The sequence below is a fragment of the Amphiura filiformis genome, unplaced genomic scaffold, assembly GCF_039555335.1.
Source record: "Amphiura filiformis unplaced genomic scaffold, Afil_fr2py scaffold_50, whole genome shotgun sequence".
Lineage (NCBI taxonomy): Eukaryota > Metazoa > Echinodermata > Ophiuroidea > Amphilepidida > Amphiuridae > Amphiura > Amphiura filiformis.
Genome location: NW_027305514.1, coordinates 469,406 through 488,933, shown reverse-complemented (window position 1 = coordinate 488,933; position 19,528 = coordinate 469,406). Strand labels below are relative to the sequence as shown.

The following is a 19,528-nucleotide window of genomic DNA, read 5'->3' as shown; positions in this document are numbered from 1 at the left end:
AAGTCATAACCTGTTGTACCCTTTGCCCTGTCCAGTGTCCCCTATAGCCCCTTCTTCAGTACCCCTAAACACGCCTTTCGTATTCCCAACTCCATCCTCAGTACACCTAATTCTGTCCCGGTACCCATTACCCAAACCCTGGAACCTCTAACTCCATCCTTAGTAGGCCTACCCCTAACCTTATCCCTGGGTCCCCTAGCACAGACTATGGGACTCTCCCTGGCCCCATTCCTGGCACCCCTAACTCCGTCCACTGAACCCCTAACCTTGGTACCTCAAACCCCATTGCTGATACCCATAATTCCATCCCTGGATCCCTTAACCCCTTCACCTGGACCCATAAACTGTGTTGTCCCCGTGACCCTCGTGACCCTTTACCCTGTCTTTGGTACATCTGACCCTTTCCTGGTACTCCTAAACATCCTTGGACTTTATCAGTGGCCGAGACATTACCAGCTACCCTTTCTTCATCGGAAATCCTACATGGTTAGAGAAAAGCAAGACTGTTCCACTGGATCATCTTGCTAGTTTTGTTGAGGCTGATCACAACCTGACAGATGACGGCATTGACCAGGCGCGGCAGTTGTTCATTTCAGTCTACTCTTCTAGCAATGACATCGCTCAGTGTAATAGCTCTGGGCTCACAACTTTCTGAAGAATACCGCCAACTGAGGATGCATTTCACCTTTACTTGGAGAGATCAGCATATGCATGCATCATAGACAAAACAGCACACATCGCTATCCTTCCTCCCAGATCCCAAGGAATGCGGATGGACTTTAGAGGGGGACATCGTAGTTCCACAAGCAATGAGAAATCCACCATGGCCACCAAATGTGTCAAAAGGAACCAACTGCTCCTGCAGGAAAGGGTACCAAAGAAACTGCAAGTGTTCAAAAGCATCCAGACGCTGCAATACTGGCTGTATCTGCAGAGGACATCCTGATACCTGTAGTCGAGCAAAGCTGCAAGAAGACTCGGAAAGGGAACTGGCAGGTGAACTGGAGTCAAGTGATGAAAAAGAAAGTGGATCTGAAGAAGACATCCAATGGGGTATTAGAGGTACCATTGCAGAAAATAGTTCCTGTAAGAATGAAACATTCCACTGAAATAGCTAGCATTTTCACTAGTAGTATTCTAGATAGGGATATACGGTACACAATATATAACCTCATTAACCAATCATTTGTCACTATATAGTATAGGCCTACATGTACACCTTAAATTAAGTGTAACTCTTTGCAGGATGATAAATTGACAAAACCAACACCACTTCCAGTGTTTGAAATTAAATTTCCTTTCATTTGACACCAAACACAATATACTTTGAGCAAAAATTACTAAAATGGACCCCCCCCCACACACGTGACCCCCTGTTGTAGGCCCCGTGCAGAAGATTTTTTTACATGTCCACCCTAGGGGTGTTTATTTGACCCCACTAAACTGTTTGACACCCATGAGGTTTTTATATCTTCCCAATGCAGGTGGACCATCTCTGCTCCCTGGGTAGAGTGGCAAAATCTGCAAAAGTAGATATAGAGAAAGTCAGCATCCGAAAGTTTGCGTGGCACATCCGCGTAAAATTTTTGATATTTTGAGAAAATATATCAAATCTTGGACTTTTTATGTTGATGAAGCATTCGGCTAGCACGCTGTAAAACCCTCTTTAGTATATGAGAAACAGATCAGTCTAGGCTGATTCGTTTCTACATATATATAAAACGATCCTGTTCATTCTGTTTGTCTTAAGATATACTGAGAAATTAAAATAGACGGCAAATCATGTTATTGACAAGTTAATAAGTGATTGATAAAACTAATTTTTTTGTTTAATAGACAACCTATGTTTCAGCTTCGCTGGGTTTCAAGGGGCACAATATAACGTGGAATTCAACTGTCATCAGGTAGGGGAATAAGTATTATACACAAACTGATAAACTATTCGCCGTAGAAGTGATGATGTAACGGGATTAACTACCATAACAATAGGTTATAACAATATTTGAATATATCGCCCTGCACTTCAAGCAGGTTACACTCATCACCTGTGTATGCATCACCTGTATCAGCATGATATGAATGGTCTATAGACGAATCAATTTTCACGCATTCCTATAGGGCCTACCTCAATGGCAGCCATAGCTGGGTCCCCCCCTTAGATCTGTCCCACCTAAAATGTGAAATGATGTGGCCTTGGCAGGGATATTAAACTGCATTCCATCACCCGTGTTACACGTAGAAAAAACAATGATGAAAGTTTACAATACAATACAATTCAATATCGATTTTTAAGCGGATTTAATCCATCCAACTGGGCAGTAACAACACCAGTTTGGTGCAGACGGACCCAGTAATGGACGACTGAATTCTGACCATCACTTGGCTCGTTGGATTCATCTATAGAATTACGATTCAAGTCATTATCCCGGTTTTTTAACATCTATGGTCACGTCAATGCAGAGGCTACGCGTGAACGTACTAGAGTAGTGCGATATCTGTTTTGAACTATTACTATGGTAGTAAATCCTGTTACATCACCACTTCTTGGACGAATATGCCATATTAACGGATAACTTTCTTAAGAGATGGACGGATTGGTGGCATATAATTCCTTTTCTATCGCGATGATTTTGTTAACGATTTGATATGACCCTAGATAATAAACACAAATCAAAGTGTAAAACATAACTTGATTTTAAGAAAATGTTTTTCTATAGCATCAGCCCAGCAAACACAAAACGTTTTCGACATCATTCGTAAAAGGTTATAAAAGGTTGTCAGAAAACGTTTTCATAACCTTAAAAACATTTTTTGATAATCTACTGTTCAGCAAACAAAAATGTTTTACAGAAAACGTTTAAATGTCGGGTTATATAAAGGGTATAAAAACGTTTTAATAACATTCCAAAAACATTCTTGAAAACTTAATACAAAACATTCTAAACAGAATGTTATTTTGGGGTTGAAAAAATATTTTGCGAAAAATGTTTGCCCAAAATATTTTCAATAACGTTTTAAAACGTTTTCACGACCTTTATATAACCCGACATTTAAATGTTATTAAAAGGTTTTGAAAAAAACATTTTAAGAACATATCTGTGTTTGCTGGGTTCAAACATTTTGAAATAATGTTATTTAAGTATTGACACAATATTTGGCAAAAATGTTTACAAAAATAGTTTACAATAACATTTTCTGAAAACATTTAAAAATATTGTTGTAGTGTGTTTTCATACAAAACGTTTTAAAACGTTATCATGACCTTTAAATAACCCGACATTTTAATGTTATTAAAACGTTTTTACCTAAACCAAAAGCCAAAATATAACTTACTTAAAACGTTTTTAAAACGTTTTTGTGTTTGCTGGGAGCGGTTCTTAATAGTACTTTCTTGGTGAGGTTGAGGAGGGGTACAGGGGCAGGGTGCGGCATATGGTTAAATCCGATAGCTGGAAAGCGCTGCTATCATAACTGTATAATCATATGGCACCTATAATATATATCGTATGCAAGCTAAAGTACATATTATTATGTTCCTTTTCAGGGTCGATGTTCAACTTCTTGAATCAAACATTGGTGATATCAATGTGAGTATGTCAGGGGCGTAACCATGGACAAGATGCGTTTCAAATCCTTAACAAAAATAATTAGAGGTTAATGACTGCGAATCGGATATTTTGAGGGTATTGTGAACAATCTGACCATTTTGCTTTGAAACGGAGAGCCCCTCATGATATTAAGTAATATTCGTTTAGCTCTTTTTGGGCCCATTTCCCGTCCAACAGGAACGAAATGCCTCACGACCGGGCCGGTGCTCTTCATATCTTATACTGTAACTCACACCACTCCACGCCATACATAAATTCTGCAAGTCACATTTCCCCAATATGAAATTTTTTAAAAGTAAAATTTTAATTTCAATTTTACTTCATTAAAGTTTGGCGGAGGCGGGGTTCGAACTCACGGCGCACTACTTTGGACACACTATGAACCCAGCGGCGCCAGGGATGCAAATTGTGCGGGAGCGGGGAGCACCGCTCCTAGGAAATGACAGTCAAAATTGAGATAATAATGCCTTGAGAAGAAAAAAAGAAAGCGAGGAAAAAAGAGGAAGAGAGGAGAGGAAGAGGGAAAGATGAAAGAAGAAGAGGAGGAGGAGGTAGAAGAGGAAAACAGATCTCAGCAAAAGATAATAAGTTAATAGGTGAAGCAGTGAAGTAAAATGGAAGAGAGGAAGACACTTGTGCAAAATATTGAGGAATTCATATGATTGTTCAAGAAATAAACGGGGAAATAAGAGCCTTAAATATTAAAAGAGGAAGGCGTTGGTGTTAGAATATGGATATGAGTAACAATGCATATTGAGGAAATTTACAATATTTATCATCAGAGGAGGTATTGGGCAGGTGGTAATAGGGCACATACCTGAGGAATTTTATAAAGTGAAGGCAATGAGGATTGTTTGAAAAAAGGTCATAAAGGAATATTCAGTGTATCAATACTATAACAATCAGAAGTGCCAGTGAGGAGATGACGACCTGGAAAATTGTGAGGGAATTTAAAAAGAGAACAAAGAACTGAACAAGTTGTAAGAGGTAAATATAAAAAGGCAGTAAGCAACCAAAGTAACAGAAATGGAGATACAATTAAGGATCAGCAAGTGTTATGCAAATTTGATTCCCTATTGATGCAAAAATTGAGGAAGTTAAAAAAGGGCATGCTGCAAGCAGATGCTAGTGCTAACTTGCAAAGCAAATATTTCAATCTTTGTACCTTTCAAATGATAAAGAACACTCAAAAGAAGAAAGACCAAACACAAAAAAGAGGAGGAATTTCTTGATAAGGAAAGGTTATCAGAAGGGGGGGGCAGAGCGACAAAAAATGAAAGAGAAAAGTGCTCTCTCTGACAAATAATGACTGAGAAAATCGGGGTGGAGGAAAGGAGCCGGTGTCCCAGCAAAGTTCACACCAAGCATGGGCCAAATCAATATAAAATACCAAATTTTTGCCCGCTGTGCGCGCGCATTTTTCCAAATAAAACCCTTTTTGAAAGCTCGAAGATTTTACATGTAAAGTCTTTTTAAAAACATCCTATGTTACCATTCTTATCTTTCTAAGTGCAGAACAAACATATTTTATGTCTGGTATGATTGAGGAAATCTTGAGCCTAAAATCCTTGCTCCTGAGGAAGAAATCACAATTTGCACCCCTGCCCAGCGCCTTAGACCACTCGGCCACTTGTCTTGTTGCAATCCATTTGAAACTTACTCGAAGATATACTCGCAACTTCAACATAGGCCTACCACGTGACAAGCAAAGGCAGAAAACGTACCATATTTTGGAATTTTATTTACCTAAAAACATTAATGTGTATTATTAGCGCTCAATTGTTGTTAACTGATGCGTGTTCTATAGGCCTATACAAAAAAATCCAACAATAAACATGATAAATGGGCGTCTATATGGACAATACATTACAATGTACATCGATTTTGGCACGTGCTCGTGTGTCAGTACATTTCCATGGTCAGTAAAATACTATAGAGGAACCTACCATTTTTCTTGTATAAACGTTCGATGTTTTGATCAAGTATGTGAATAATCGACATTAGACCCTTAATGTTTTTTCAGGAAATAAAAGATTAGATTACCATAAAAACGAAACAGTAATCTTTGGTTGGGTCTAATGTAATATTCACATAGAATTTTTCAACGTTTTTTCTATCCTATTCTTGCTCAATTAAAATTATTTTGGCGTATATAAAATTGAAATAAAATTCTCTGCCTCTTAAACGACATCAAATGTGCTACAATTGGGTATCACGAATCGTTATATATGATGTGCAGTTAATATTCATATTTTCTTTTATACAGAGGATGCTTCAGTTTTGACAGGAAAAATATTTTCTTGAAAACCCTCTCACTCGGTTATTTTAAAAAGGTTACCACGCTTCCCTAGAATGGGCAATAAATTAGCATTAACATTTTTCTTATTCTTTTTCAATTCAATTCAAGTTTATTTGGTTTCTTCTCACATATATACAAATTATTATTAAATACAGATAATCAAATACATTATAAATTATATGAGATGTGGATGCCATCAAGAACGCTGTTTCTAGAATGCAGTATGGCGAAATGTGGTGTAACTGTAACTATAGTATTTAAGGGTAGACGCGGTATTGTTGGTCGAATGAGTCAAAATATCGATATTTGTTATCTTAATCAATATATTATTGAAAAAATTACACTTTGATGTTTTGCAAAAGTTCATTCTACAATCATACACTTGCTTGATTTTTTTTTAAAATGAGTTATGCACGTTTTACAAAACTGTTGTTGTTTCAGCCCTCTTTACAACATACTTCAAGAACCACAGGATCTACAAAAGTATATCTGTGATATTTGAATTCTTCAACACACTCGAAACGAAAATGATCAATGCAGTTTTTGCCAAAGCTCACTAACATTCGCAAGATGCTTTGAACTACCAAATCGCAACAGTTTAAAATAGTTGCTAACCTTAAATACCGTCATTATGGTCATACACTATCCCTGTGAACAACCATGTCCCAGCACATCCCTTTTTAAAGGGATTTTTATTTATAATTAATTTATTATTTCGTTTCTATTTAGATGAGTCTGTTGAAGAGCGCCCTTGATATTGCTGTGCGGATTTTGCTTATTCCAATGGTGAATGGTAAGTACGCCATCTGTCTAATATGGTCATGCGTTTTGAACTCGTCACCCAAAAAAGGGTGGCGGTGTTACGTATTTTCAAATTGTGATCTGTTCAAATCAGCATACCGCGGCTAAACAAAAAGATGGTGTCATGGTTTTGATCTCATTTGAAAGCTAAATAGGGAAAAGAAGAATTGTGCATCGCACACTAGCATAATTAAACATGAATTTACAAATGGAAACATGTCATGCACAAGAGTAGAAACTCCGGACATACCTGCCTGTGTAGGGACTTGAACCCCAGACTCCCTTGTTTTAATTTACAAATGGAAATATGACATGCATATACCAGGAAAAACTCCGGACATGCCTACCTGTGCGAGGACTTGAACCACCGGCCTCTCGCTTTTCGGGCGATCGCTCTAACCACTGAGCTGCATAGATTGTCCCTGATAAACAGGATTCAAGTCTGGTACTTATGGATTTGAGTAAACAATACAAACAACACATTACATACCAGTGTATACGAGATCAATTAATGATGCTTACCCGCCAGCCTAATATAATCATACAAACAAGAGGCTTACGCATCATACACTGGAACATGGAAACATTCAAACATGGCAAACTATCGCACGAGATCAAATTTTACAATTTAGCAAGTGAAATCAAAATCATGTTTCCATGAGCTTCCATGTTCCATTTTGCTTTCGACTTAACAACTACTCCCCATTCCAGAAAAATACAGCACTAATTTTTTGGGATTAAAAAAATATTATCAAGTTCTGCCAAATGAAACATACCTCGATCCTAATCATTCATTAAGTCCTAACTGGAGATAAAAGAAAAAGTTCACTATTTTACTACTTTCTTGAAAAAAGAGCCAAAAACATGCATTTTTGGCACGTTTTCTGACAATCGAGTCACAATAATCACAGACTTGGAACAAGTCTAAGCATTCAAAATCTTGAGTATATGCCAAAATTTTGCTCTAATTTTCACTTTGTTGTGTTATTTTAATTAAATGGTTCAGTTATAAGAATGAAGCATGTCTTTTCCAAAAATTAGAATGTATAAACTGAACTTAGTCTTAGTACAGGTCTTTGGGCTTGATTGTCACAGCATACGAAAAACACCCTAAAAACGCAAGTTTTTGGCCCTTATTTCCAAAAATTGGCCATTTATTAAAATTTGAATTTTATTGCTAGTTAGGACTACGTAGAGGATTAGGATTTAGCTATGTTTCATTTGGCAAAACAGGATAATATTTTTGTAATCCCAAAAATTAGTTCTGTATTTTTCTGGAATAGGAGAAGTTAGCAATAGCATTCTATGTTAGCACATTTATGCTACCAACAAAGGTATAATGAACTGAATTTGAATGATTTTTACGACGAATTTTCCAAATCAACATATCGCTGAATGGGCCTTCAAATTATATTTTCACTAATTTCTTTAATATGTGAATGTATGTTTGTTTTCAGAGGAAGGTAGCAAAGGCATACCTTTACCATCAATTGATGATGTGATATTTGAAAATCCTGTTATTAAAGTAAATCAGGTAATGTCATTTTATTAATTGTATAATTGCTAATATATCATCACTTCATAAAACATTACTTTTTAAATTCACACGAACATAACCCTAAACCCGTGCAGTTCCTGTGATTAAGGTCCAGAATCAGCTTTAATACTAATAAACTGACCTCAAAGAAAAGGAAAAACTTAAAAATCTACCTTGCACAGAAGAATTGAGGTCATACAGGGTCAAATTTCAAAATTGCTCAGATCGTATTATAAACCACGCCAAAGTATTGCTCTGATCATAACGATTCAGAAAAAGTATAGTTTGATCTATCTGAGATGCGCATGGTTCCCGGGTTATAAGCAAAGAGGTAAAAAGTCGCATTTTAGGCTCCACAGGGGTCAAAATTAAAAACGCTCCGATTTTCATAAAAATGGTCTCTAATGTATGAATTTTGATACCAATTCAAATAAAGAATAGTTTGCATCATCTAGGATGTCTCGTTACATTGGTAACCGGGTGAAAGGATATGACCTTTGACCTTTTGCTTATAAAGTTAGAAATCGAGATCTACACACCACATATAGGCAAAACTATACTTTTTCTGAATCATTACCAGAGGAATACTTTTGTGTGGTTTAACCTTTAACTCTTTTTGGAGCAATGTGAAAATTTCCCACCATAGTTTTTCTGGTATAAAGGTCTTTAGCAGAGTTATCATTTGGTTCCATGCATTTTAAATCACAAAAATTGTACGACCGTTGGAAACCATGCACTTTGCAACTGGACATAATTTGTTAAAAAAAAACACGTCTAAAATAAAATCAATTTATGTAGCTGTGATAATTTTGTGTTCTTATTCGTAAACATATATTAATAAAATCAAATCCCAAGACTGAACTGAGTGAGACAGCAACACATGGTTAACGACTTATTTAATACAATAGAAAGGTTGCGAAATGACGTTACTTTAACTTTAACGTCTAGAGGATTATAGAGGATTATGTATTCAAAACAACCTTGGTTTTGAATACATAATCCTCTATAATCCTCTAGACGTTAAAGTTAAAGTAACGTCATTTCGCAACCTCTCTATTATACACCACACCACGCAATCCAATCCGACACACGGTCATTTTATTTCTAATACATAATTCATTGGATATACAGTAGCGGAATAAAGTCATATAACAATTATTCAAAACAGCGCCCTTTACCGTTCAGGAGCGTGATTATAGGTTAAAACCTCCCATTCTTACATTCTTTGGTTGCTTTTCCAGGGATACTTCAAGTTGGGATTGGATGTGAAATACACTGGATCGGATAAAAAAACACTCTGAACTACTCAAAAACTTGAAAAAACAATAATGTAAGAACAAGAATGATCATTGCCCTCCCGTGATCCGACTTCAAGGTCATAATCTAACACACCCCGGCACGAAAAGGTTGGATCACACACTGCCAATGACATAGAAAACGGATACGGAAACGGAAACAGAACTGAAAAGATAAAAAGACCTTTTGGCACAGATTGGCCGACCGGGCCGGGTCTTCTGTTCTGCGCGTGGTTAAAATCTTGGCACGAGTTGGCCGGCCCGGTTCTTCTGTTCTGCAACCGACTGGACTCTTTAATTCTTCTTTAGTCTCGCCGAACTTCGACTGGACTATTGGTTTTCAGCAATTTCTCCTTCGCAACTTTGATATAATTTGCTCTAGTTCCTTAATTATGACCGATTATGATCATTATTATGTTTTCAGAATCTGGTTTCCTATACTTTGTGCAGAGTTGAAGAGTCCAATACAATCATTGGACTCTAAAAACTTGGACTGTGTTGGATAGGCTCACTTTCCCCACGAATTTGTTTTCAAAATTTTTTGACCAAAACTCATTTTTGACTAAAACTCATACCAAAAGTCATATTTTTGACCAAAATCACATTTGTGACTAAAAATCAAATTTTTTGACCAAAAATGACCAGAAATCGCATTTTGGATCAGAAATCATATTTTCACCAAAAATCACATTCTTGACCAAAGTCACTTTTTGACCAAAATATCGCATTTTTGTCCGGAAAATCACATTTTTGACCAAGAAAAGATTCTGAAAATATAATAATGATAAAATTTGATGTTTTTTTCACCCAATATAAAATTTATCGATCGAGCTACGAATTTTAAACCTCCAAAATCTTAAAACTCATAGCTCGACCAATAAATTTGTGTATTATATTGGGTTCAAACCATCCAATTTTTATATCAAACTTGGGCAAAAGCTTCACTGCCCCAGATGTTACATTTGACATCACCCATTTGGGGTTAAAAGTCACGCGTAAGTATAAATTTTGGCTCAAAATGTGATTTTTAACAATAGATCAAAGCTTTATTTGCTTGTTGTTCAGGGGTCAAAAGTCAATGTTGCTCTAATTTGTTTATAAAACGAGGCAAATTGTTGGTCTAGCTTAGAGGTTTCGGAAAACAATAGTTTGTATTATCTGCGATGTCTAGTTTGTATGTGGTTTGTATGTTACGCAGCAAAGAGTTAAAGGAAGATTTCGTGATCCTAGCATCCTCTTTTTATGACATTTTTCAGTAGATATCCACGAAAAAAGCTTATTCCCAAAATTTCAGTTGATTCCGATTTTGCGTTTGCGAGTTATGCATGATTATTCGGTATTACACTGCTCCATAGGCCACTGTAGTAATTTCGTTCTGGTATACCAGAACGAAATTCAAATTTGGCGATATTTTTGCTAAACGACTGAATCTGCCAGAAATATTAGTACATAAACATTATGGAGCCAGAGGTATCCAGTGGTATAAAAATTTCAATTTTTTTTGAGAAAAGTGTGGGGATGAGGCTGTGGATCACGAAATGCCCTTTTAAAAGCTCAGTAGGATTCAATAGGATTCAGTGGCCTTTTTGGGTGGGTATATTCTCTGACTATTGACCTACTGTTTCACATGCTGCAGTGTTGAAATATTCGTGCCGGTTATATCCCAAACACCCACAGAGGTGATAGTTTACGGCGAGTTTTGTAATTATTACTTGATTTTGATATGTAAGTAATACGATAATACGTCATAGGCAGTAATGTGTTTGTATTAAAGGAAATAACAAAAATAATTATTTAAGTAATAGAAATACTATTTGGAAATTGCAGCAAGATTTGCAGATGTTTTTATTTGAACAGTATCAGTTCACCAGTTTTGCTAGTTTTCCTAATCTTTGGGCTAAATTAATAGCATCGTGAAGGTCATATATATCATTTTATACTGACAGCTGTGCATTGTGTTCAGTGTGTACATAGGCTATTTACTTTTCAAATCTTGCTGATGCTTGTATAAGGTATTATAGACAAATTATTAGAATGCATGTGCACCAGTAGATATGGCCCAGGTTGAATAAAATAAATAAACATATGAATGAATATTTTATTCCCTGGATTATTTTTGTTGGGACAAAATAATGATATAATTTGACGCTTTGAAATACAGTTTAAATATGTTAATCATAATAAAGTTACAAAGTTAAAAAAAAAATATCGAAATATTGCAAAATCAAACTTTTCCCCTCATAAGTTGTTTCAAAACAACATATTGAGGAAATTGATATGACAAATTTTTAAACTTTGATATGGAAAGATACCCCAGCCCTGTTGTCTCACCAGAGAAGATGAGCAGAAGTCTTTCTATCTGATGATAAAAAAACTCCCTTTTAAAGGAATTTTTATTTTAATTACCATCTGTGTTCTGAACTTCCGATCGCAGATGGTACTAAGTTGCTAACTATTATTTTCCTGAATCCCTTTAACTTTAAAAATCGATTTAATTTGAATAGGCATATTGCATTTGATACAGTTCAGAGGTTAATCCATCTACTTTGTTATGCCATACGCGTATTGTATTATTATATTGTGGGAAGGGATTTCCGTACAGATCGACATCCGGTAGGGTTACTCCATATGAAATCAAGGAGTCGCCCCACCTGACCCCTTCAGATTTGCTTTATATTTTAGTCATATGTTGTACCTGTAAAAATATTAAAAACCTGCACATTTGAGGTTAGTAGCTCTTATGGATTTTCGGTGGCAGCCATTTAAAGTTGGAGTAGGGGTCTAAATTTGGACCCAAAAGTTGGCCTTTAAATAAATTTCATCTTTGGGAGTCTGTGCCTTCTTTATAAAAAGAAAGAGAGGTCTGAAACTTTGTATACACACTAACTGCATGCCCAATTTGAAAAAAAAAAAAAAATAAAAAAATTCTGTAATTGCGCGTTGTGTCACGGGGTCATTAAATATGCAAGAAAAAATGTAATGTTTTGTAAACTGGCAAGTTTAGCCCCCCTAAATTCACATTTTTGTCAGATTAATTATTTTTTGTTATCACTGATGCTATATATAGGATAAATACAATGCATATCCAAAAAATTGAGGTCACAACTCATTTACATTTCGAACAGCGCCCTCACGAAGATGACATTTGTTTAAATTCAACATTTTCAGGGGCCCAAAGTCGATGTGGTCCACCTTCAAAATTTATGTAACATCAATTTTATATAACTACTAGTCTTAAATTACACCATTGCTAAGTCCCAGTAATTGTATAGGTTGACTTCATATAAAACAACAAGCATCAAAGTTGACCATTTTCTTATGATTTAATGTAGTGACAAATGTGTGAATTCGGAAGGCTTGAAAGTCAAATTGCCCCAAAATATTGAAAATAAAATGGAAATAAAAGTAAACAACGCGCAATTACAGAAATAACAGACTAATAACTACGCATCTAGTCATTTATTTTCAATATTGTGGCCATTTTTTGACTTTTAAAATTTGCAGTAAGGCAAAGACTCCCAAAGATGAAATTTATTTAAAGGGCAACTTTTGGGTCCAAATTTAGACCCCTACTCCAACTTTAAATGGCTGCCACAGAAAAATGGGTAAGATTACAGACCTCAAATTTGCAGGTTTTAATATTTTACAGGTACAACCTATGACTAAAATATAAAGCAAATCTGAAGGGGTCAGGTGGGGCGACTCCTTGATTTCATATGGAATGACCCGGTAGAGAAACACAGGATATGCGTATTAATATGCTTCATTGAAGCATGGAGGTATACCTCCATGATTGAAGGATATAATACCAAGTCTGATACCAAGTTATTTCTGTCATTTTGCTGCATGGTGAATCATATTGTCCATTTTGTGTTTTCAGTTTCCTCTTGTAACATCAAAATTGATCCCCGTTGTGTTTGAGCTTGTTTGTGTGTTTTGGTTCACAATGCGTAATGTTGGTTTCATACTTTCTGTCGCTTGCCGCTGAGCGGTGTGACGCTTCATCATGCCACTTATACTTTTCTACAAATTCTTAATTTTGAACTAAGATGTCATTTTTGAGTGTTCAAAAGTACACAGCATGAAATTGTGGTTGAAGTACAAATATGACAATTGTTTTATACCTAAACAATGCGAGTATCGAATCAAGTAAATTTGGCAAATTTGTCTAGGAATTTCACGATTTTACTGCAAAAAAAATATAAAAAAAAGAATATGAAAATATAACATGTTTCTATACAAAAACGATTCTCTTATAAACCGTCATGCGCACAGTTTCCACCTTGATACACCTGAGCACACATTTTCGTCCCAAGAGCTTCCAAGCAGAGAACAACAAGCAGTGAATGTCTCCACACAGTTGAGTACATAGCAATGTAGGATCTGTGAAGCTTCTAGCTAAAAATGGGCCTCTTTTGATTGGTTTTTGTCGAAACCTCAAGTGTTCCCTTCATCCAATCAGATTTTTTTAAAATATCAAACGAAAGCTAACACTTCCACCTAAAAACACCTTTTAATAGTCACTAGGTCAACAGATAACACAATTCAATGTTATAGCAAGGCGAATGTGGAAAATCTGTTGAAAACTACCTAGTATCCAAGCACATTTTTGACCAAAATGTAGGTTTTAAAAGTCAAAACCTCAAGTGTTCCTTACAATATTTTTCAAATTTTATGTCATTAAATGAAAAAGCACACTTATATTGTCCATATACTAGAGTCACTAGAATGAGCAATGGTTAATTCTCTTTAAATTGCAAATCTTGTGCAAAAAGTTACTATTTTCGCCTGTTTTGTCATACGGTCGTAAATTCAATGAACTATGACTTTTAAAAAGAGCGCTTACAAATTAATATGAGATTAATTTGCCGTTTTAGCTGACATGGACGCGCTAAGAAAAACGAACGCACGCGGCGGCTTTGAGACCGCCTTTTTTAAAGCCTACTCAGAGGCTATTACATCAGGAAGAGCTAGTAGGAAGAAGAAAAATAGATTGGTCCAAACTACGTGAAGTTGAATGGTTTGATTTGTTTGTTTTTTCTCTCTTCCCCATCAATCTTGTTAGGGATGACATCAAAACTCGACCGACCGCGGCTGAACGCCGGTTCTGCCCGGGCCCGTCCGGTTTCCATTGTTTATGACAATAGAAACCGGACGGAACCAGCGGTCAACCGCCGTTCGAGTTCATCCCTTATATTAATGCACAAATTCGATTTGATAAATTCCATGCTTCATCGTGCTAATTTTATAGTTTGTGTATTCTTTGCGTGAGTAGGATATGCATTCGAAACAGAATTTATTTCTGCGCATTTATGACGCCTCATTAAATTTGTTGCAATATTGGTCCCAATATTGATGTCGCAGCATACATTTATATGAAAGTAATCCAAGATTTGAAAGTTGCAGTAAAATCCTATTGCCTTGTATTCAGTATCCATTGAGGGAAATTTGCTCTCATTCTCCTTTTTGTTTCATGCTCTTGGAGGGGATCAAAACATGTGATAATCAATAACAATTGCCATTATTCACATCAGTGATCATAATTCACGTAATGTCGCTTAAAGCAGTATTCAGACTTTTTATTGTACGTAAAATATTGTATGTAACATATCTACATTGGTTTTTTTTCTATTGCCATTCTATTTCCAGTAATGTTTGATGACGTAAAATCGATAATATATTTCTACTAGATATTATATGTAACATATTATTGATTTTTCGTCATCAAACATTCGTTATAACTTAAACATTACTGGAAATAGAATGACAATAGATTAAATAACGTAAATATGTTACATACAATATTGTACGTCTAATAATCGGAGTCTGTGGAGCGCTTAACATTAAGATATCAATATTTTTCTTAATCACCAACAACCCAGCAAACACAAAACGTTTTTAAAATGTTTTAAATAGGTTATATTTTGGGTTTTGGGTTTTGGTAAAAACGTTTTAATAACATTAAATGTCGGATTGTATAAAGTTCATTAAAACGTTTTGTATGAAAACACACTACAAAAACATTTTTTAAATGTTTTCAAAATGTTATTGAAATATATTTTCTGCAAATTTTTTACCAAATTTTACCAAATATTTTGTCAACACTTAGACCTAAATAACGATATGTTAGACTGTTTGCAATAAGTTATCAAAATAAGGTTTTGAATGTTATGAAAACGTTTTATACCCTTTATATACCCTTTATAACCCGATATTTAAACGTTTTCTGGTAACCTTTTCTAACCTTATGCGAATTATGTTGAAAACGTTGGGGAGGTCCTAAATGGCCTGCAATTGCAAGTTGTCCTTTCAGTGGTAAAGTTAGATTCAAAATTTTCTGATTGGGAGGTGTTACTAACATATGTAACCCTTAGTCTTAAGCTTCTTGTGATCTTCTTGGTCTCAAAAACATTGAACTTGTCATGTTTCAATATGGAATTAGGTAAATAACGACCACTGTTGTGAATAATTTTTTAAGTTGATTATCACATGTTTTGACCTCCTCCAAATTTACGAAACAAGAAGGCTAATCCAATGAGACCTGAAACATTTCCTTCCATGGATACTGAACACAAGACAATAGGATTTTGCTGCAACTTTCAAATCTTGGGTTACTTTTATCTAAATGTACGCTGCGACATCAATGTTGGGCCCATTCCAACAAATGAGGTGTCATAATGAGCAGAAATAAATTTTGCTTCGAATGCATATCCCGCATTAGGCATATATAATAACCGTTTTGGAATAATGGCCATTCATTAAAGGGGGGGGAAGGATAATTACTTTTTGGTAGATGTTTAGTTATTTTCTTTATTATAATATGCAATGTATAATAGTATATGTACAGAGCCATTCTTCTGGTATAATAGTACAAAAGAGATGATTATGTAATAATTAAAAAAAATAATGTATTATTAAATTCAAGTAATTTAATGGACGGTGTAGTACTAATTAGATGAACATTTATTATTATAATGAAGATGTAAATAGTGTGTGTTAATGAGCACTCGATAAATATCAAACAAAATCAATCAAAGGTGATGAACCCATGAAGTTTGTGTTTTAAATCCAAACCAGTAAGTTATCAACCACGTTGCTAAGCAACCATCATCATCAGTGGTACACAGAAGTTCGTCACAACATCAATAGTGTAGAAAAAGATGTCTGGTATATATCGAAACGTCCACAGTGAGTACTGTTTATTGGACTAGAAGTAAGAAAAATTCCGATTTAAAGTAAGTTATCAATCAGTGAGAAATTTTATAAAATGAGGAAAAAAACCACCCCAGATTTGTTTCATTTAATTGTTATGCAATGACGAACTTTAACATGTTTTAGATGACACACAAGATTGTAACTGATTTGATCAACCCATTGTTAAAACGGATGTTGGTATGTAAAGTAGACTAAAGATGATATAGTTAGGCCTATTAGGCTGCGATCACATAGAAGTATACGGTATTTGCTATTCGCTATACGAAATACGCTCATTCGATCAGGCTGAGTTCACTTATGAGTATACTATGTGAACTCGATCAGCCTGATCGAATGAGCGTGTTTCGTGTAGCGAATAGCGAATACCGTATACCGTATACTTCTATGTGATCGCAGCCTTATAGAGTAAATCTGTCCTGCTCAATTGGGCATAGCCCTTATTGTAATCCTCTTTGTGAAGTCAATGGATGACTTCACCTTTTAACAAAATCACTATGACACAAGTAAGAATTATGTTAAGTCAAAGGATGACTTTACTTTTTAACAAAGTTACTAACCAAAACAGATTTTTGTAAGTAGTTAACTAACATAATCTTAAAAGTATAGCAATGTACTATTATTAATATTATTTCAGCAATTTCTTCTTCTACTTTCTCGCAACCTTGATTTAATTTGCTCTAGCTCCTATGTGATGCGATCAAGCAAAATCAGTCGGAACTCAGAAATATTGATTTTGAGATATAGCCAAACAAAGGAAATATTTCCTTTTGTTTCCTCTTGTCTTGGAAACTCTTTACTTGCTCATATCTTTGTAGCTTTGTAAATCCTTTTTCCTATCCTGTAAGAAACTTCAAAATTTATTATTGCCGAGTTCCGACTGATTTGCTTGATTGCATCACCGATTATGACAATTGTTTTCAGAATCTTGCATTCTCTACCTTTCTACATAACCATGATAACCTAACTAATCGATTAATTCACCACTCGGACAGTAGCCGCAATTGCATAATTCTGAAGGCTATTCTGAAAACATAGTAAACAAATGGATTTTACCCATGATACATGGATTTATCAGTCTCGCTAAATTTTTCAAATATCGCGCTCGCCTTGGTCTCGCACAAGAATTATGTGTAGCTTGACCATGACAGATAAATGCCCGTATCATGCTCAATCCATCCAATTTTATATCAAACTTTGGCAAAAGCTTCCTATCTCAGACTTAACAGTTGGCATGACCCAGTTGGGGTCAAATGTCACGCATCCGTAACTTTGGCTAAAAATGCGATTTTTACCAAAAATACTACGGTACTTCTTCTACAGCAATGAGACTTGGCCTTTGGAATCGAATATAGTTTGGGTATATGGCTGTACACACATTTGGGGTTAAATGTCATTAAAGGGTATTTCCGGTACATAACCAAATACCTTCAAAGTGCTCTTTTTCCTACAGATTACACGGTACGCAGATGCGACGGACACATACATGCATTGACATTAGCTGGTGTCTATGGGGTAAACTCAGCTGCATAGATTTTGAGTTCAAGGTCAAATGACGACATCTAAGGCTTATGTGATTTACCGAAAAGGTCAATTGCATTAGAAGTTACACGGTAAGCTTTAACCATGTTATCCATTCATCTGTGTGCGTGCATGTGCATCAAAACAAAGCAAGGCCCGAGCCTAGCCTTGACTAGGCCTAGCCTACATGTATGTGTTTCTAATATTTAACCAATCAATGAACAACAGTCTCGGGAAAATAGTAGGCACACGGTCTCCAGTTCACCTCGGGGACCAATAGATTCCACCAGATCCCTAATGAGCAGTAAATGTTTGTATACTATTTAGGCCCATGATCGGGGTGAATGTGGTAACCCTTTCCTCCTTTGCTTTCATTTTTTGTCATAGGGCACTCTAAACGCTGGCTACGCTAGTGGATCAAATTATTATTATCTGCGTCGTCTAGATTTCATAATTCAGAATATTGAATATTCTTATCCGTCTTGATGAAAACAAAGAGAAAAGAATACATTATACATAAACATCCAACTGTTATACACACATAACGGAATCCTATATCATTAAACAGTGTAACCGCTAAAAACGGTCCAATAATGTTAGGTACCGACATAAATACCGACACCACGTTCATCACACGGCCTCGGCTTGATTGGTATTTTTTATCTGCTATATCAGACGGAATTTGTACGATCCAGTACCGCGTGATGCTTGCAAAAAACATGCTAAAGAAATAACATACAGCTACAAAGTATGGATTGGGCGAAAAAGGGAGCAGAATTATAGGTATTGCTCCAACGGAGAGGTTAATAGCGAATAATATATACGTGAATTGCTCCCGGATTTTCGGAAATAATAATATGGAAAACTTGGTAGCGCAGATGTTGCCGAGAAGTGCTGCCGCTCCAGCAATGCCGATGATTGTACCGACTGTTGCGGGACCAGAATTGTAGGTATCCTTCATCCAGATCGCTAGAGTTAAATCAAGACATTTCTTAGGAAGAAGCGCTACTGTTCCACCTCCTGACACAAATATAATTTGAAAATCGCGAAGAATGTTTGCAAACGAAGAGCCATTTTCTGAGTGTTTCGTTTCATTGGGAATCTCTTCGTGGTGTGTTACGGGTTGTGTGGTCTGTCCGCAACAGTTTGAAGTTGTGAGAATGAGCATAAACGTTAGTATAAGCAGTGTAACAGGCATAGGGAGTAAAATCAATAGAAAAGCTTGCTTAGATCCTAAAAGTTCAAAAGCGACTCC

At 35.8% G+C, this 19,528-nt stretch overlaps 1 protein-coding gene across 1 annotated transcript in view; it reads left to right on the top strand.

The window, feature by feature from the left end:
* LOC140144332 (bactericidal permeability-increasing protein-like) overlaps nt 1-11,691 on the top strand; it is a 31,867-nt gene extending 20,176 nt beyond the window's left edge. Inside the window, exons 12-16 of the mRNA XM_072166157.1 lie at nt 1,837-1,904; nt 3,545-3,587; nt 6,637-6,700; nt 8,166-8,242; nt 9,487-11,691. Of these exons, the coding sequence (XP_072022258.1) occupies nt 1,837-1,904; nt 3,545-3,587; nt 6,637-6,700; nt 8,166-8,242; nt 9,487-9,546 (312 nt within the window). The 3' untranslated portion in view covers nt 9,547-11,691. The remainder of the gene's footprint in view (nt 1-1,836; nt 1,905-3,544; nt 3,588-6,636; nt 6,701-8,165; nt 8,243-9,486) is intronic.
* Nucleotides 11,692-19,528: the final 7,837 nt, after the last annotated feature.